General features: G+C 43.7%; 1 protein-coding gene across 1 annotated transcript in view; it reads right to left on the reverse strand.

The window, feature by feature from the left end:
• DMAP1 (DNA methyltransferase 1 associated protein 1) overlaps nucleotides 1-20,937 on the reverse strand; it is a 30,994-nt gene extending 10,057 nt beyond the window's left edge. Inside the window, exons 1-7 of the mRNA XM_008640791.2 lie at nucleotides 20,572-20,937; nucleotides 17,887-17,978; nucleotides 17,293-17,488; nucleotides 12,917-13,075; nucleotides 11,591-11,758; nucleotides 10,460-10,645; nucleotides 7,567-7,638 (exon numbers count right to left, since the gene is read on the reverse strand). Of these exons, the coding sequence (XP_008639013.1) occupies nucleotides 7,567-7,638; nucleotides 10,460-10,645; nucleotides 11,591-11,758; nucleotides 12,917-13,075; nucleotides 17,293-17,488; nucleotides 17,887-17,978; nucleotides 20,572-20,673 (975 nt within the window). The 5' untranslated portion in view covers nucleotides 20,674-20,937. The remainder of the gene's footprint in view (nucleotides 1-7,566; nucleotides 7,639-10,459; nucleotides 10,646-11,590; nucleotides 11,759-12,916; nucleotides 13,076-17,292; nucleotides 17,489-17,886; nucleotides 17,979-20,571) is intronic.
• Nucleotides 20,938-20,981: the final 44 nt, after the last annotated feature.

The raw sequence follows: 20,981 nt of genomic DNA on the forward strand, positions 1-20,981 counted from the left end.
ATCACCACCTGGCAGGTAGAGACTATCATGGGGATCTGCAGTAGAAATGGAATCTACAGATTCTGCCAGGGACCTTGAGTGATTGTATCTGTGTGGTCATCTTAAATGCCCTGTTCTCAATTCATCACTTTCTTCACAAATGCTCCTTTTCTGATGCTCCCAGCTCCCCACTCCTGCCTCAAAAAATCCTCTTTTGTGCTGAAAACTCTTTTTTGTTCTATCACCAAAACACAAGGTTTTTAAAATTAATCAGTGGTTATTTGAATATTTCACATGTACCCTCCCTGATGCTGCACTTCATTTTAATTCAATTTTAAGGTAAACTTCTCCTTAAAATCAGCCTTCCCCAACCCTAAACGATATAACTGTCCTGAAAACATTAATCCTAAAATCTCCACACATCTGAGCTGTGTCTGTACAGTTGTAAACTGTAGTTTTATGCATCAGCACCAGTATTGTTCAGCATCATAATATAGCTCACTGACAGTGAAAACCACCTTCTTTGTGGATTTCAGCAGCAAGAAAACTTTCTCATTAGGCACTTTCTTCATGGATATCTTTAAAGTACTGAATGGTTTAGTGGATTTCCAGGAAGGAGTGCTGAAGTTTCAGATGAATAATGTTTTTTGCATTTTCTGCCTGAAGGTCAAACATTCCTGGGCTGCATGGCTCTGCTCTGCAGGAGCAGGGAGCCTCCACTCCTGTACAGTTTTAAGACTGAAGGAAGGAAAGAAACATATTAAGTACTTTAGTCTTAGAGCTCTGGAATCTGAAAAACCTCAACTGAAAAATTCAGTTTTAGATATGAACCTGCACATTTCTGAAATTCTGAAGTGCTTCACTGCATGGAACTGAAGTGCTACAGTGGAAGGTGGATGGGCAAGTGCAATGGATATATGCAAAAACTAGGAAAGTGTGAAATTGCACAGGTATTACCTGTCTCAATGAACATACATGCTTCCCTCTGCCCCAGCTTACAGCTAGGGACTCTGTGTCTTCTGTCTGTGCCTGCTGATCTGCCACATTAAGATTTTGCACTGGTGAAAATAAGGAGTAATACCACTGTGCAATCTCTCCTATGCTATGTAAGACACTAAACACACAGCCATCTCTCTGGAGTGGCACATGACTATCAACTTGCTCCATCAGTGAGGCTTAACGCTAAATAAACCAATCTTTTAAAAAGAAAACATTCCTATAGTAACCTATGTAAATGGTTATTTAAGGGATTTTTGGACTGTGGTTAGGCATACCTCACGAATTCCCAAATCAGTTGTGCAAAACTATAAATTCTGTACTTGCATCCTCCTAGTAAATTAAACCAGTTTTACAGGAATATACCTAGTGAAGGCTTTGTCAAGATGAGGGAGGCCAACAGATACCAGAGAAGCCCAGCACACTTAGGCATATGGCAAAGAAGCAACTCACTGATCCTATAAACATTAATGCCTCATTATTCACCTGTGGCACTGATTCAAGGGGTAAAGCTAAAAGATTTCCTGAAGGAACCAAAGTCTTGAAGTATCAACATTTCAGCATGAAGGGTTTTCACCAGTGCAGGCAAAAGGGTATTCAAGGTTTTTATAGTCTCCCACCCTTTCTCCCCTAGAAAGGGGGTACAGACTGCTTTGACACAGCACAAGCGGCCCTTTAACTTAGGGCTACTTGGAATCCACACAATGACGGCTGAGAACCTGGCAAGCACCGGCTTTCTCCCCATTTGACACACAGGTTGTGACAAGAAACAAGACACCTGAGAAGACAAGAGGAATTCACACCTTGCCAGGACTGCCTGCCATTTACAAGATGGACATCCTCTGGCAAGCAAAGTATTATCTGCCACTTACCAATCCTGAGATTCCTTGTCCTTAAATACCTTTTGCTTTAAAAATAGTGCAAGCCTATAAAACAAATGCAAAAGGACTACAGAAAGTGTTTGTGTAGGAAAAAATAAGAAAATACATGGTGCAGAAGAAAGAACTGCACAGGACATTTTTACCGGGGGGTATTTTATGCTAAAAGCACATCACCAGAATGACACTACAGTAGTGTAGTAGTTTGCTTTAAGCAGCTGTGCAGATTCCCAGACAGTCCTACCCCTGCCTCTCACTACAGGCACGGAGACCAAGCTGAGACCTGTAGAGGTGGCTGCAGAAAATGGAAATGGCTGCAGCCTCTGAGCTGCATCTGACAGAAGCAAATCAAGAGCACAGAAGTGTGTGCTGTGATTGCAGGAAGGAGGCCTAAGACAGGCCACAGGAGAGGGAATTCCACGGACACTCTACCATAGTACAAGAACGTTATGTAAACTTCCAGATCAGACACAGGAAAGTGTAGCAACACATGCATGTCTTGAATTGATGTTGCTTTTCTCTTAAATAATTTAACTGAATCTCCACTTACACAAATACAAACAACCACAGTGACTAATTACAGTTCGATCATTATATTGGTTACACTAATGAAAGAAAAAAGTGATATATATGGAGCTCTGCACAAGTCACACACAATAAAACTGGCTGATGAATGATACCTGAAACTGTGTCACTATGGGCACACAAAGATAGTAAAAGCTTCTCAAATCCAGGACCGACAAAGGTCCCTGAGGCCTCATACTGCATGGACACTGTTTGGTACTGGATGATTCAACAGAAGCAGCAATACAGAGTGTCCTTTCCAGAACTGCAACTTATTTTAAAGATCCTATACCCAGAGCGCTCTCCTTACACCCGAGAACCTACTAAGGCTTTGGTCCAGATGCTCTCCCACACCAACGACCCCACAAAAAAAAAGGTGATGGATGCATTTTCTCTCAGCAATTTAAGTGCCTTTTGCTTTGGCTTAGAACAAGAATGGAGGAAGAGATGTGTTGGATTCACCTTCTCTAGTTCATTCAAGATTTTGTATCCTTTGCAGTTCTCTTTAAAAATAAATACGCCAATATTTTCATCTTATTTCATTCTCTACAGACAGGAGTTTGATTAGGAAATGCACCAGCACTCTCTTGGCCCTAATTAAAGGGCATGTAATACAACAAATAGATGGCGATGCCACAACATGAATTCGATCCAGCCTGCATCATTTCTTCATAACTTTTATTCACAGAAATGAGACAATTACTTCCTTCTACACCTCTGTCAGACTCCCTGTGGAAATTACTCCCAGCCACTCTCTTGTAGAGTGCAAAACATACAACTTCACTAATGAAAAATTGCTAGCAGAAGCAACAAGCACATCTCAGCTAACTAATCCATGGGATGTTCAGACCTGGAAACATAAACTTTCCCACCTCATAAGGGTGTGCTGATCTCCATGAGATTGATGTCAGAACGCCTTGGAGTGCAATCAATACAAAACAAATAAATAATTAATTGCTTCAAGTAATTAAATTTATCAAATCCAAATAAAAATAACTGGTATTTTATGGAACTGCTTCCAAAAGCTGAACCTCTGAAGGGACAGTATTGATCACAGGAGGACAGACAGATGTTTCACATGTTCACTGCCAATGAGGTCTGGGTTTGCATTAATGATAGGGAAGGAACAGAGCCAGCAGCCTCCAATGCAGAGTAAGCAGCCAGCATGCTTGGCCATTTAATTATTGGTCAGATCAAATACAGAGAATAAACATGTCTAAACACATACATACAACCCCATCTTCCTCTAGAAATATCATTCACCTTGGACTTGCAGTAAGCACTTAGTTCTCACTCCAAGAAAAAAAAAATGGAAGAACTCACACATGCTCTCCCCACACCACCACAGTAAATTCTTATTCATAAATCAGTACTAAAAAAGTGTTCAGAAGGCTACTAAATATTTAAAAGCTGGTGAGTGTGAATATTTGAATCAAGGGGTACTAAAGCTCTACTTGTAATTTTCTTTCCTTTACTTCTTTCTTAATTTGTTCAACTGGCAAATTGTTTACAAGATCCCAGTTAAGCAGATGGAGTCAGGCTGCTGTCTGGAAGCCTTTGAATTCTTTGAATGACTAAGCTGGAGCATCCCTCAGTCCTTTCTGCAGACTGAAAATTCTACAAACTCTTTTTCATCACAGAGTTTTGTTTTGTTTCCAGATGAGACACCACTCAATCAATTATCTTCCAGTTTCTTTGCTTCCAAACCCATGACAACAGAGCAAGGACACAGACATACACTTCAACGTGCAGGAGTAGGTACAAACATCCATCCTTTTCCATGCATCACCTTCCTTCTTAAAATTTGCACTGCTGCAACAATTCAACAGCATTACTGAAATCCTAAGTTAAAATTCGCAGGCAGAGCTGAGAGAGAAAAACTACTTAAAACACACTGCAGAGATGTTAAGTATGCCTAAGTCAAGTGCTCTGAACACAATAAAGGTTAAACTTAAAGCTGAAAATAACATGGTACAGAAACACTGTGGTGAAATCAAAACAAATTCAGTTCTGCAACATCATGCCCAGATCACAAACATGTGGTTACTGTTGGTTTGTCTGGATCCTGGAAAAGATTCAAGTTCAACAGCTCCCATTTTCCTTTCCTTCAGGCAGATCCACAGCAAAGCATTCCCTCCTCACAGCTCCCTGCTTTCCCTTTAGTCTTTTCTTCACCTTTCCCTGCTCAAATTCCCTACCCGACTCTCTTTTCCTCTGGCTCTTTGGCTGTCTGACCTCCCAGCTGAGCAGACCTGGTATAACAGGAAGTTTTCCAGAAGTAATGCTTAGGATTAATAATAGACTTCTGATGTTATTTTCATAACACTGTTTTACTAACAGGAAAGGCAAAGGTCTAAAATTCTTTTCAAGAAACTCTCTCACCCCTTTCCAAACACCTGCTACTGCCTCCTGTTCCCAGTGGCACCAAGGCAATATGCTGCCTTGAATCAAGAGGAAGCTTTTCATAATGCCCAGCTTCCCACTGCCTTAGAGAAACTTGCAGTCTGTGCTGTCAGGAGGCAGAGGGAAATCCCATGCCGAGCAAGGGCACAGGGGCTGTGGCCTCCTTTGCCTGTGGCCACAGTCCCATGGAGAACAATGGGAGACTGAAGCCAGTCTGATAGAAGGCAGCTTGTCGAACTCACAGCAGAAGATTACTCTTCAGCGTCTGCTGAAGGAGAAACTTTCGGTTATGAAGAATAATGGCTGTAAGTGACCATTAATCCTCACAGGGAAAAAAAAACAGTCTTCAAATTCAGCCTGTCCGTAAGATTGTGTAAGCTTTAACGACAGGGGGAATTTGAAGAGCCATGGCTATTGTCATAAAAACTACTGGGAACAAATTAAGTTGAATACGGATTCCTAACTTTTTCTTCAAGGACTCATTTCTATAAATTAATTTTAACTCAGATTTCAGACTAATTGTAAATCCTCAGGAAAAAAAAAATCTCTAATCAAAGAGTAAGTGCTATTATCCTGGGGATGATATGGTACATTTTTCACACATGACAGAGGTTGAGCCCCGATCTCAGTGCAAAATCCAACTTCACCTAACCATGAAGGCGTAAAGCACAGTAGCAAAGTATAAAATAAAGGAGGACAATAGAAGCCTTTAGGTGAGGAACTCTTTAGGTCTTCAGGCAAAAGAACTTGCTGTAGGACAGCACAAGCTTTTAGATATCATTTTTCAATGTGCTAAGGGCAAAACATCTTATACTGGATGTTGCCAGAGTATGAATTTCCAGCACTTCATTCGAATTCCTCACTTAGTCCTAGTCAGCCTCCACCCTGATCAATTCCACATCACTGGAGTTCAGAGGGTTTGCCATATAAATCCCACAAGTAAAATAATTTGGATTAGCATGGACTTGTGTCAGCTCCATAACATTTGGCACTTCAGCACCTCTTACCAGTTCAAAAGGCCTGTACTGACCTCATGTAATTAATTCTCCCCATCAGGCATCTGTGAAGCAAGTGAGTCTAATAGCTCCTGTTTTAAAAACAGGGAAGGCTTGGAAAAGGAAGCCAGGTGACTGGCTAAAAGCCACAAATGAATTCATTTTTCTGGGTTAGAGGTAGGTTTCACATTTCCAAACAGCAAAGTGTTGTTTTTTCACCCAGATCAGTGATGTACCATCTTTCTTAATTCACAAGCCACCACTAATTCTAAGAACAGCATATATCTCCTTAAAAATTTCAAGCAGAGCATAGAAAGTTGCACTAGGTCATTCCAGGAGCTTGGATACTGCAGACTAAAAGTTGCTGAATCAGACTGCCGTGCCTCAGCTTAGCACTGCATCTTGTGAGCATTAGGAACAGATAAAAGCATGTAGCACCCATTTCCATGAAGGCTGGGATTTGAATTGCCTGTTTGGTGCACAAAAAGGCTGCTGGCTTTGCCAGATGGTTCCATCACTGATATGTTATTGCTCAGCGTCTCTTCCAGAGGGGGTAAAAAAAAAATTAAAAGATCAACCATTACTTACTAGTTTTCAAAATCCAAATCAATCTCCATAAATTACTCTATTTATCTTAGTACCCAAGAACATGTCTGCCACGTCTCAATAAATCTCAACACATGCACTGCAGTCTTGCTTGCCTCTGGACTGTGATTTCCTCAAGGCTGTAGCCCCTCACTTGAACAGGTATCCTGCAGATGGTGGCACCAGTACACTGAAGGGGCCCCTGAGCAGTGACCCTGCTGAGGCATCCCACCTCTAACACACCCATGCACCTGTACATGGAAGCAGCATTATCCCAAACACATTTCTATTAACAGCTAGGAAGATCTGAAACCATTCTGATATCAAAAGAACATTCCACAAAAACAGTCTTTTAAATTTACTATGCCAAGTGAGAGTGCCAGGCAAGGAACATACTTATCCAACTTTTCATTAATAAAGAAACTAAAAATCTTTTTATTTTTTGGCTAGGAAAAAAGCAAAAAGCACTAGAGTATGGGCACACAGGATCAAAATTCCTCTGAAAACATTCAGTTGACCAAGCAGGTTTAAGTTATTTGATATCCCAAAACCTGTGGCTAAGAGGCAAGTGTCAAGTCTTGCTGATATAAGAAAGCAATACAAAAACATCAAGAAAGTTCTCTACTCAGGAATATCTCTGCAACAGAATGAACACAGGGGCTTCTCCAAAAAATATTTTCTAAGATAATGTAAATAGAAAAGCTAAAAATTGTATGTGTTTATGTGTGTCTGTTTTTTTCAAGACACAATCTGAACATTCAGTTCTTAATCATCTTAACTAGATGATCTTTAAGGTCCTTTCTAGCCCAAACCACTCCAAAAGCACCTCTCAATTAACACACGTGCTCCATGGGGCTCATTAGTTCTGGCTGTGAGCTCTGTTTGGACTAGACAGTTCCACTTGGTTCTGTCACAGGTGCCTAACAGCAGAGCAGGCACACCAGTGACAAACACCAGCAAGTTCAGGTGCCTCTGCAAGGCAGTGAGTTGGCTTTCACAGAACCAGCATTCCAGGTTTCTGAGTCTCCACATTTATGGAATTCCTTTCTTATTTTAGAGGCAAGAACTTGACTTTCTTTAGCTATAAAAGGAGAACAGACAAGGAGAGAGACAGGCAAAGTGAAAGACATTAACAGAGATCCCACAGGATCAGGACAAGAGCCTACCCTCTGGCTCCGCAGCGTGACACCTGCAGATTTGAAGTCAGGAAACTTGATGCCAGCAGTCTCAGGAACAGCCTGAAAGAGAGCGAAACAGGATGTGTTGATGGAGGAAACACAAGAAACGCAAGATTTCATACAGAGACTATCTGAAGGGGAAACACTGTTTCCTATGACAGAGAACCACCTGCCACGGCCACGTGTCAGAGATGAGGCAAGAGGAAAATCCCAGGCAATGGGATTCAGTGGGAAAATCCCAAGAAATTCATTGAGAAGACTACTCCAGTTCAAGGTGTCGCTGGAAAGCTCAAACATTTTTGGTCAGTTAGTTTAAATGCACTGCTCTGCACAGAAACTTACATCCACCCATACAGAAACCCTGACCCTAAATGGTATTCATACATATTTGCACAGAATCATCCTTATCCAACTTAGACCCATTTCGCTGATCAAAACAGCCCAGGACTTCCCTAAATCTTGGCTTTTGACTGCAAACTCTCTAAGGAATAAGCTGAGAAACCTCTGATCTGTACAGACATGAGCCCACTAATGAGGATGCAAGGACTGCCCCCTCCCAGGGAGGCCTGCTGTTCATACATGTTTTGCCATTTGTCGACTCATTAGACAGTTTTCTTTCTTACTTTGTATTTTAAGCACAGCATTAGAATGCAGCGAACTTCCAGTGCTTCTGCTGCTAACAGTAGGGCACATAGTTGCATTTCAACAAAATGGAAAAAAATAAATGCAATCCCTTATAAATCTGTGCTGACAAGCAAAGCAAAAGGTGAGCAGACTTTTAAACTATTAAACCAGGCTATCTCTGCACTGAATGGTTTGGGGTCCCCTGAATGGGTCAGCAATGCTTATGATTCAAGCTAAGAATAGCCACAACCTCCGCAAAAACACATGCACAATCATGTTTTCCAAAACTAAGTCACCTCAAATCTCCCCATTTCTTTGGAGACAGCATTTGCCTTGCTGCTCCCACATTTCTATGCAGAGAGGCTCTAGAGCTTGCTCTTTGTTCCAGATAGGGCTGAGACAGCCAGGGCTGCCCCAAGATCACGAGAGATGCTGAAGGACAGTGACTCAATTTCTGAAGTTCCCTGCCAGTGACTCTCACATCCCTATCAGCTATCTCTTAATCTTGAGGTGGCACCCTGCAAACCACTCTGCATGGCCAGGCATTAAGATTATTTCAGTTATCTGTAGTCTGTCCAATAAATAGAGAACCTGGGAAAAGATTCCTAAACATGACCATGAAGGAAAAAGTATTCTCTAACTACCAACAGGGCTCATAAACTTGTAGAGATCACTTTGATCTTTGGTAGGATATAGCCTCCCTGCTTGCATTATTACAGACAAACAAGGCTGCAATCGAAAACCAATCCTCTCTGCTTCCTTTGAATGAAGGCTGGCTTCCAAACTCCCTGAACTCTGCCCCTCAGCCTGTCGCTGAACACCCTGCCACAAGCAGTGTGGGGAAATCAGCATCGTTGCCTCAGCCGAGCCAACTCTGACTTGCGTTTGGCAATAAGCAATTAAATGGGTTCTTTTGCCTCATGTGCCTGTACAGCCTGTACATGCTGTAAACGCTTCAACCTCAATTGACTCCTTGCTAAATGATTTTCCTTTGTTGAAATGATGCTGATGCAGCTCCCGATTCAAATTCTTAGTTAAAATGCAATTTTTTTTTTAACATTTCCCAGCTATAGTTGGTAATTGACTCCTAATGGACTCTGTCATGGTTGAAATGATGCTTGTGCAACAACAGAAGCTGCTTCTCTGCCTGCCCTGGTGTGCCTATGCACTACATGCCTGCAGACAGGCCCCGGCCAACACTTAGGGGTGGACTCCCTCATCTTGGCATCCTCAGCATCTTCCCAGCCCCATTCTCTAGCCCTCTTTTTTTCATTACCACCAATGACAAACTGCTGTCTTTATAGGGAGATATGCCAGCCATGGCTGAGCTTTCCCAGAACAACCCTTAAGGGAATGCAATGCACAGGGTGCCCAGTGATACTATACTCATCACATCGCAGGGACACACATGGGACACGACACACCAAAAGAGTGTTCGGAGGAAGTGGTGACCATTAGGCACACTTCAAGCAATAACTGTCTAGAATTCACCGCTTCTCCCCCCTCTCCGTACAGAACCTTTTGGAGAAAAAGGGCACATGTGCTCTCTGTTCACAAGGTGGAGGGACAGGAATTCCCAGAGACCCACTGGAAACATCTGAGATTTTTTTTTAACAGCCCTTTCCTACTGAAGGTGCTGAACCTACATCAGTCCATGCTGTCCTCCTCTTTCCAGAAAGGGAAATGGAGGTAGCATCAAATGTGAACTGAAACCTGTGTTCTGGGCTCCTTAGACTTCAGCTCAGCTCATGGAGAAATAGCAATGGTTCCCACAATACAAGTCCCACAGCAGGGCTGCTCTGATCACAGCTCAGGATCAGGAGAGGGGCATGTACTGAGCTTGGGGAGATGCTGCTGAGATCCAGGAGTTGGGGAGGAAAGGAAAACTTGGACTAGGAAAAGACGGCAGGTGAAAGACAATGGGTTTGTGGGCCAATCCTACAGCAGTAACAGAACACACTTGGAAGAAGCAGGGAGACAGATGCTTCTCCTTGCCATGATGCATGAATGGTTGGCATTATTTCATGCCTTTTCTCAGGGAGGGAAAGCTCTGACAATGGCTGCCTTACACCAATCTGCCTGCCAAAGATGCAAAGAAAAAACATCTGCCAGAAGGCAGCCAGCCATTACTCCCCCCCTACCCAAAAAGGGCCTGATCCCCATAGGACTGCTGCAGAAAACACATTACCCAGCCAGAGCATAAACAGGGGAAAGGGAAAATTTTAAAAAATAATTTTAAAAAGAGAGAAATGTTTACAGGCTTCTCTGTCTCCTTCTTCTGTGGCAGCTTCTTCTTGGGAGCCTTGCGCTCAGCACGCCTCTGCTCAGTGGTGGTGTCAGCAGCTGTGATAAGCTTCTGCAGGTCTTGGGTTCTCTTTTCTCTCTCTTTCTTCCTGGTTTCAATTTTGCGGAGCTCCTGGATGAGGTATTCTTCTTCTGCCACCTGCAGACCAGAGCACGTCAGGGCAGTCAGAGAGCAGAGGAGGCCTGGCAAGGCAAGGGGGCCATCTACCGATAACAGCTCTGCCCCGGGCCAGCCTGGGAATGACTTTATGCTCCTGCTTAACTTCTTGGATTTGTAGGGCAGATTACACTCCATAACCTTACCCTGTACCCGTGGCAATGCCACTCTACAATCCGGCAGGTACTGCATTACAACATTTATGATGCACCCTTCAACAATCCATAAATTACTAATCCCATCTTCCGGAGTCCAAAAGCACAGACAGAAAGGTAAAAAAGCCCAAATACACTGTAGTTGCAAATACAGTGTTGTGAAAAGCTGGCTCCCCTCCCCAGATATAGCATACAGAACCCAGAACAACTAGGCCTAGTACTGACACCTGTCAATGGGGGGAAGAAGTCCCATATGAACTTGTCCTTGGAGGGAACTAACTGAAAAGGATGCTTTCCCCCAGCCTATGGAGAACACAGTTTCTTAATCTCTAAACCCTAGGACCATTACATAGCTTCAACACAGAGGAGAACTAAGCATGCAGATTTAGTCTTTGATGTTTTCTGGAAAGATTTTTACTCTCAAATAAATAATTCTCTCTCCATGATACTCCGGTACTCGTAAAGACATTGACCAGAGAATTTGCTTCTATCAGAGGACTAATACAGTCAGTGTCACTGAGAAGGTCCTGGCAGTTACTGGAGACCATAACTCTGCTCATGTAGCCCTTTCTCCTGTATAGTCAGATTTCTCAGTTAGTGTCCTTTTAAACTCCTTAAAGGGACATTAACCCAACAAAAAAAGCTGTACTCAGTTGCTGCTCTTTTCTTGTCCAGCCCTTCTTAACCTTTCCCACCCTCTGGCCTGTATCACACACCTACTGACTCAACTTATCAATCTTTTGGAGCAGTGATGCTCTCTTCCCCAAGTTACCTGCTCTGGTGTCCTATTGTAAAGCCTTTCCAGTTGTTCCTTCCTTCGTCTCTCATGGCCAGCATCAAAGACTGGGATTTTCAGGTCTGTGCCCGGAGCCGCACGAATGTTTGCCAGCTTGGCACAAATGTGGTAATACCGTTCCTTCAGATCCTCTACTGACCTTTTCTGTGGAAGACATCACAGGAGGACAACATTATGGAAGAACCAAGCAAAACCTTGTGCAATAGCCACCTAAGGACCACTGGCTGAAGGATGTCACATCAAGTACAAGACAAGACACAGTGCTTGGGAGGAAGGTCAGCAGGGACCCTTGTAGGTGCCAGGGGAATGACAGGGAAGGAGGAGTTTCTCAGTGAGCTGCATGAATTAACTGTCATGGGTTCACAGCTACTGCTTTAAAAACACCCACCGAAAGATCCAACAATGCTGAGGGTTTAGAGACAATACAGCAGTGAAGCACCCCCAGCAGTGAAGATAAAAAGATGCAAGGAAAGTTGAGAGGAGAAAGTCTGCAAGCAGGAAACTTGCAACAAATGTGCAGGTCTCCAAGTTGCTCCAGACAATGGTCATTCAAGTCACAACCAAGAAGGTATCAGCTGCGACAATTCGCAGCCCATCATTTCATGAAGTCTGAGCTGTGTCCCATTAACCCCAGTACCAAAGATGTTTGGGCTGCTCAGCCGAGCATACTCTTGCTATTTTACTTTGCTACAGGCTCTTCGTGTGAGCATTTCAGAGGACAGCAAAAAGTTACAGGATTTGGATCTGTTCTGAGAAGCCACAACACTCCCTCTGTCACCAGGAGGCATGGAACCAGTATAGGAGATCTGCAATCATGACACCAGGGTTGCATTTTCAGACCACTGATGGTCCTCATTTCACAGCAGAGATGATGGAAACCTGCACCATGTCAGACCACAAGTCAGGAACAGTACCATGGAGAAGTCCCAACCCTCAGGGTTCATTGGCAGATCCTTCTCCAAGGGCCTAGACTGAAATCCAGAACACCTAGCCTGCTCAAATAAACAAACTCCCCAGCTGCTTGTTCTCCAAGGAACAACAAGCTGTTCTCCTGGCAGGTGCAAACCTTCTAACTTTCTAATAAAACACAACAGGGAATGAGAACAAGTCACAGTAGATTTAATTACAAACAAAGCAAGCAGCAATGCCTTGTGCTGGGAATTCAATATTGCTTGCTGTCAATAATTCATTATTTTCCCCTAATTAAGTTGATATAAAGGGTAATTTAGTCTTTCAAGTGCAGAAAGCCCTGCACATGCCATAGCAGCAGGTTGCTAGCAGCAACTTGACCCCAGGACTCACCTTGAACTGCTGGTGATCGTAGCGGTCGTGAATGACCACGAAGCGCAGATCAAAGCGCCGAGCCAGGTCAAAGAGATGGTCTGTCTCAGCTTTGGTCCACGCGTCATCGTGGAGATACATCTGGTACTCCTGCTCTGAGTAGACAGGAACCTGCACTGTCTATGGAGAGAAGAGAAAACCATGGTAGCTCTCCTGCAGCACTGCCCTCCTCACTGCCAAGATACCTGAGCCAAGAAAATGAGCACAGTACTGACAGGAGGGGGCTGCCAGGACCCTGAGCAATGAGTCCTGGTAGTAGGAAACATGATGAGCAGGCAGAGGACTTGATATGGAGCAATGTGTGATCCCAAGGCCATAACGTGACATTCAGGGAAGCTTACCAGGAACTGCCACCTAGGAGGCTGAAACCTATTTCAGGTGTCTGACACAGGCAGAGGTCAGCGACCCACATCCTGACTATGGATTTCAAAATTAGCAGGCTAACATGACAGTGAAACCAAGGTTCAGCCAGCCTCCCTGCATTCCTCCCATACAGCAAAACCAATATCTTGGCATAAACTGCTCTGACAGTTGACTCTTCACTTGGGTTGGGACATGCTCACTTGTACAGGAAGAACAGGAAAGGCAAGGAGCAGTAGTCCCCAGCCTTTAGCACACCTTCTGCTTTGATACTCAGACTACTTCTTTCATGTTTGGCGCAGACACTATCATGAAGATCTGAAAGACTGTACAACTGAAGGCCATAAACTTGGCAAACAACTTTGTCACTCCCTTCCTCATAGATCTTTTTCTCCAGCAGAACCACAGAGCCAAATGACAGTCCAACTCTGTGTCCCAGGTGCCTAAAAGGCCAAGCCCACAGTACTGTCCCCAGTCTGGAACTGCTCTGCAAGGGCTCTATCCAGAACACAAGTGTCACATGAGTACTAAAGAAACAGCAAAAATATTTACTATATTAGGGGAAATCCTAGCATGTGGTAAAGCAAAAGTGTAAATAAGCCTGTGCTTTCCTCCCTTATTCCCCCTCACTCCCTTCCTCCTGCAGCAAAGCTTTGCTTAGCCTGAGGAGGTCCTACCTTCACAAGAAAATTGTGTGCATTCAAGTAGCAGATGTGCTTCAACATCTCTGTGGTTTTGTGTCCTGTCACCAGGAAAGTCATCCTCATGAACTCCATACAGCTCGGAGGAGCATTTCTGAGCCTCCAAAAAACAGCCTCTTTAGGTCTACTGCCCTTCTTCCACCACTGAGACAGAAACTCAAAGGTGAAGCAGATCTCTTGGGGATGCACTGAACCTCAACCTTCAAGTACCACTTCCATATGAGAAGATGCAGCAGGGTCCTCTGCAGTGGATGGAAGGGAAGGTGGCAGACTCCTCATCAGACAAGAGAACGCAACAAGAGCAAGGACACTTCCAAAACACTTCCTCAGCTCCCACTCATGGCTGCTCAGGTGAGAACCACTGAGAAATGAGAAGGTAGGAAGAGATGGAAAGCTTGAGCCAACCACGGGCTGACTATACATTCAAATGCAACATAACCATGAAAAGGCAACTATGACCCCCAGAGAGGGATTTCCAGCAGAAATTGGCAGTGTTTCAATTGCACAACAAGAATACTGGCATGAATACCAACTACAACACTACTGATCCCTGGTCAGGAAAGATGCACTGAAATGGAAACAAGTAGAGAGAAGAGCATGAGTAATGGGGTGGAGAGCTTGTCTTCCCACAGCAGACTGGAAGAGAATGCAGCCTAGCAAAGGAAGTCTGAAAGAGAATCTGACTGCAGGCTTCAAGTCTGTTAGATGAAATGAAAGGAATACCCATGGGAAGAAAAGAACAACTGAAATAAGAACAAAGAAATTGACTTGCAAAAAAATGCCAATTTAACATGGAAAATTTAACCTGGAAATGAAATGGAGCAAAGACAGTCTAGAAGAGCTTCCCAAGGAAACACAGGGGCAGGAAAAGCCAAGTGCTTTTCAAAAGGAACTTGATCAATTTGTGAAAGGGACTGGATGGTGGCAGGACCTGAAAGAGCCAAGAGGAGGATTCAACAGCCCAGAAAACCTCTCTCAGTCCAACATTTTACACTATAAACTCACACAGTGATGAGTATTAAATTAGCTGAAACTGCTCAGGATCCTGGAGCCACAAGATAGTTCTATGAAAACATCAGCACAATGCCTAACAGAGGTAAAAATACAAATTGAACAGTAAAAATTATGAGGGAGATAGAGAAACAGAGCCCACATAAACCCACCATGCTCTCTTAAGTAGAACACTCACTCCTAGTCCACCCATTTCAAAAGAAAGGATATTTGAGAACAAGGGAGTGCACAGGAGGGCATGTCAAATTACAGAAAACACAGCACCCAGCAAGGACAATTTACTACATCATGTAACACAAGATCTCAGAGGGACTAAACCTCAAGCCAGCAGTTTGAAATGAGAAGAAAGCACCTTTGCACACCACACAAAATCAGCCTGAAGAACTCATTAGCATGGGTTATTCACATAGCAGCTTTCTGCCCTGAATGTACCTAGCAAGAATTATTAAACACAAATTTCAAGTTCAGAAATCCTTAAACCAAAGGCCACCAGAAGGCAGGAAAATATGTATTTGCCCCATTCTCATACACTTTCTCTAAGCCCTTGCTGATGGTAGCCAAAAGGCTGAGAGAGGGCTTTGCTCTAACACCAGCAAAGCTGCTTTTATACTCCTGTTTCACACCCTGAAACAAGGCTCAGTGTACACGGTGAAACCCAAGTTTACATTTTGGATCTCACAACAAAGAGGAGGGATTTGGACTGGAGGCTGGAAGCACAGAGAAAAGGAAAAGCAACTGAGCAGTGACCCAGGAGTTAAAGAGCTTGAGCAACCAACAGGACAGACTACACAGGAAAACAGGTTCATTCCAAGGGGAGGGAAAGATTCAGGCAGAGGTATCAAGTATGTGAGAAAAAACCCACAAAAGAGTCTGGAAAAGTAAAAAAAATTCCTCTGACACAGCAAATATCTGCAAAACTCTTCATCAGTGCCTTCAACTTTCTCAACTACAGCACCACAAGGATAACAACTTGCTCCTGATATTATGCAATTGGGCATTTGCAGATGGCAGAGGCCTGTACCACTAATCTAAAGGTTACAGCCTTGCTGAAGGCTCGTCTGTCTGTCAATTCACAGTACCTGATAAAGTTAAGGAAACAAGAATCATATAATTAAAACACCCATATGTGATGTGTGTCCCCCTCTGATAAACTCAGTTGAATTCAGCCAAAACCAGTTCCAGCAGTAGTCTTAGAGACAATTAGCCTCACAAAGTTTCACTCAGACAGCTAGGTAGGTGCTTCGACTAAGTGAGTCATACTTCAGACTTCCACCCCAGACATCAGAGAAGAGATACCACAGGAGGCTCTTACCAATGTCCCAGCTAGAGGAAAAGCATCAGTCAGAGCTTGAGCCTTCTAACATATAAGGTCAACCAACCACTTAACTCTGCAGGAAGCCAAGCTTTGTTAGAGCTGATGCTCTGTGGGTTACAAACTTAAAATATTGTATACGGTTACACACAAGCAGAGCTTTTGTGGAATCATGTTAGCACACGCTTTTTTTTCTCTTTCAGATTTGCATCATGAAGGGAGTTAAATTACATTATGGAAGCACCCTAACTCTGCTCCTTCCTAACTTTGGAGGTCCTGACTTTGAAGTATAAATCTTGATGTAGTTTTCTTTGTGCATACACATGAAAGGCCCAGCCACTCAAAGCAGATACATCTGGGACAAAAGACAGCAGGAGATTACAACAACACATTGTGACAATTTAATGTAAGACGCAAAGAACAGGGAACTGCACCACACTGATACCACAAGAGCAATTTCAGAGGGAACACAAAGTAATTCAGCATCTGTGCTGGAATCTGGCCAAGAGGTTGCAAGCCACCTTTCTGGCCATGAAGCTCAAGCGATTTTTTTCATACTGAGCAAAATAACAAGACTTATGACTTTTATGTGTTAGTCAGGATAGAATATCTTTTACTACCCTGAGCCTGTAATCAGGGGGAGAATGTTGGTCAAGAACAGAGATAGATATCATGAGTCCTCCTCACCAAACCAATGACTGCACACCTGAAACACAGGGGTCTCTAGCAAGCTCTGGCCACATACAAAGCCCACTTTGCCTGAATGATTTGGAGACACCAGTCCATGGTCACATGGCTGCAGGTCATGCTGCAATTTAAAATGCAATTACCAAATCTAACTCAGCCTTCACTTGTTGAAAGAATCCACTTCCTGTCTGGACAAGAAGAAACTGACTGAAGGGTATTTTCCAGCTACTATTTATATGCTGTTGTTCGAAAGTGCTCCCACTTACTTTATTGAACCTGGCAAAAGGGTAATCCTTCCCTTCCTCTGCTGCTCTCCTCCAATGGTAGAACATCGCCCCATCTTTCCTCGCTGGGTTGGTGAAAGGCATCCACTTCCAAGGCCGGACTTTCTTGGAGCCCAGTTTTGCTTTGACTGTTCGATAACCCTGAGTTGTATCACTTGGCAGCAGTGGAGGTGCATCCCTGTGGTGGAGAAAAGTGCTGGTGATGAGAAGCAAGGAGCAGCCCAAGACAAACCCAAAGAGATTTCAGGCTCAGAACTCTTTTTGCAGATATAAAAGCAGGTGTCATTCCCAGTTGAGATTAAGAAAGAACTGGATACAAAGGGTAAGAGCACTCATTTGTCTGCATTAGACTATTGTGCCTGTATCTGATTAATTTCTTACATCAAATAAACCCCTCAAATTTAGAAGGGAGAAAACAGACACTGTCCATGACTAAGAGAAGGGCACAAGCATGGGCCAAGCACAAAGGGGAATCAATCTGGGTAGTGAGACCACTCCTGGTTTCAAGAGGACGCTGCCCTGCTACCAAAAGCCCAGGCCACCCCACAACCTGCACAGATGACCACGTGCTCTTACTTTTTGTCAGAATAGAGAAGTGCATAAACTTCTCGGTGCATTCCTTCTGGCCTCTTAAACGTCAATGTCTCTGAAGACTTCTTGGATTTTTTCTGAAACAGAAGAATTGCATTTTAGATTCAGAAGTAGAAATGTCCGAGGGACAACTAAAACCGTATAACCTGGTGCCCTGTGATGGTTTTTACTTTTATCTGGTTTTAGACACCTTGAATTTCTCCAGGAAAATGCCTGTTCCTGGTGGAAGACACTGACAGACAAAATGTACCCACTTTCAGTGATAGGGCTCACCAGTACCCCCATTTGCTGCTGCTGATAAGACACTTAAATTCCAAGCTGAACATCTGGCTATAGATTGCACAGGCCGGTGCACTAAGTCTTTTCTTACTAGCCATTAATACCTCTCTGAGAGGTATTAATGCATTTAATTGATTCTCTCCTTTTTTGAGAAAATAGTAGGAAATGTCTTCCCAGTTTTTAAAAGGTTTTTGTCACTTTGTTCTGCAGCAGCTTCCGTTTTTACCGGCTGTGATCACACCCTTGCAGTAGCCCCCTGGAAAAACCACCAGTACCACCTACCAAAGTTCTCCAGCCCCACCTCCACTGTCCCATTTACACAGCAAACAATTTTTTGACAGTTCTTCATAAGAGGAATTCAGTGTACACAACTCAATCTGGCCCCTAAACCCTTGTCAGAATTGATGGTTTCTAAGACACAGTCCAACTCATACCACATACACAAGTTTCTCAGTAATCAACTGTATCAGGTGATCAGCTTTGGATTCAGGTAGGTACAGTAACAGCCACACTAACAAGTTACACTTTATTTAAGAGGAAGAAGTTTACCGAGCATTTGGTCTAACTGTATTGTCTTTGTAACTACTAGCCCTGTCACTACTATTACACACTTTTTTACCATATCAATACCAAATTTTAAATCAGAATATTTTTCAGTAGTAAAACTAACACTGCATCATAAATTGTGTTAAATCCAGTTACCTTTATCAAGCAAATTCAAGATCCCACTGAAAAAAATAAGTCCCTGTCATCTTGGACGGCAACTACTTTCCATAAAACTTCATGACAGACACGCATTATATCAGCACCTTTTCATCCCTAATCAAACACCTTTCTCCTAGTGTGTCCATCAGTTTGCCCAGGAGCAATGTAAGGCCAACCAAGGCAGTTACCCACAGGTCACCGCACACCCTGTGTGAACACAGGCTTCTGGAATTCCCCCAAAGTTCCCAGATTTATTAAAAATTAATATCAGCAGGCCAGAGATCAGCTCAGCCAGCACTTTTAGGAGTTGAGAACAAATTACTTGGTCATGCTGATTTAAATGTTTTTATGCCTAGTAATTTTTATTTTAACATTCTCAGTCACTAATGGACTGGAAAGTACTTCATGGTTCTCTTGTGATTTCAAGACATCAATCTGTTTCTTTTCTAATTGAGAACAGATCTATTTCCTGAGCGAGTGCTGCACTGTTATTAGCAACTTTGCACTCTCCATGTGACAACAGCTTACACCTTTGGTTTGGCTTTGTTTCTGTACTTTGTAGAAATTCAGAATGGTTTGTTCAAGTGGCCTCCTGCACCCCTCCCAAAACTTTTCACTGCAAATTCCCTTCCTCCCTCTCCCCATTACAGTAAACTTGAGAAACCCATCTTAGTCTCTGCTCTGAAGAGACAGCCAGCCACCAGTACTCCTCTGGCTCTCTGCTGCCTAACACACATTTAAATCAATGAACTCACAACTCCAAACACTCAGTGGCAACACTGCAGGCTGAATCCAGCCAACAAGCTGCTCACCAGACACTGTTCACCAACACAGCTGGTAACCGGGAATTTTAACATTTCAACCTTTAAATGACTCAAACTCACTGGTTTTCCATTATACCAATTACACCATATGCCCTAGCAAGGCAGTGAAACCACAGTGCTTCTCTTCAGAGACAAAGGTTTCAGTGGAAGCAAACAATGACAGCCAGGAAGTGCTTTTAGGGATGGGATAGTTGTCTATGTTTAGTTCTGTTTTGTTTTTTTCCCCAAATACACAGGCTTTACTTCAAATCAGACCATCTCTGTACCAGAGAGCTCCCTGGGCACATTTCAAAGCACCTCCACGTCTCGTAACTACTCCTAAGTTCACCTTCCCAACATCTTGTAAAACATGGGACCCCCACGACCTTCCCCAAATTTAAAATACAGAAAACAAGATACTGTAGCACATTACCACACAGAATGCAGCACATCATGTCACACATCCTTAACAGAGCTTACTAACTTGCAACATTCCCACAGGCAATGCATCCCAGCTGTCCCAATCCCCAGCCACACACCTTCCCCACACAGGTTGGAAGACTTCTGCCATTCAATCAAGTCAGACAATATTTTCTTTCTTCTAAAACAGCTATTTCTATCTGTTTGGAGGCTAGATAGCACCACACTTCACAAAATGAGAATTTTAGGAGACAGCTGAAAATGTCGTGGGGCCTGGACAGCTCAGCAGGACACCACTTACACAGCTCCAGCTTAAATCCCACACCAGATGCCACAGCACAGATAACTAAGAAGGTACACGCTTTATTCCATCTTTTCTTTCAATATTCCCCCCAAACACCACATGCAAGGTCAGCCAGTGCCTAGAAATCAGGCAGCAGCCTCTCAGGGCACTGCAGTTCACCTTATCCGAGTTGATGATGTCCTTTTTGTTGATGGTGCCCGTATTCTCTGACTCCACGCCTCCCAGCTCCAGGATGTCCCGTACATCTGCCCCCGTCGCCATGTCTCCGCCTGCCCTCTGGCCTTCTCTGCGCCGTCCTGACCGTCCCCTCCAGCTCTGGGAGGGCGGGAAACCGGGGGTCGGGGGTTAACTCCCGCGGGGGTATCCCGGACTCATACAAACAAGCGTAGGTGCGCGTGTTTACACATACACGCACGTATATCCGCACACACACACGCATATACATGCACACGCACACTCACACACTTATATCTACATAGACACACACCCCCCTCGGCCGCCTCCCATCCCCCCGCCAGGCCCAACAACGGACCTCTGCTGTCAAAGGAGAGGATGGAATCAAACCCACT

Source organism: Corvus brachyrhynchos, unplaced genomic scaffold (assembly GCF_000691975.1).
Source record: "Corvus brachyrhynchos isolate BGI_N302 unplaced genomic scaffold, ASM69197v1 scaffold48, whole genome shotgun sequence".
In the NCBI taxonomy this organism is placed as follows: Eukaryota; Metazoa; Chordata; class Aves; order Passeriformes; family Corvidae; genus Corvus; species Corvus brachyrhynchos.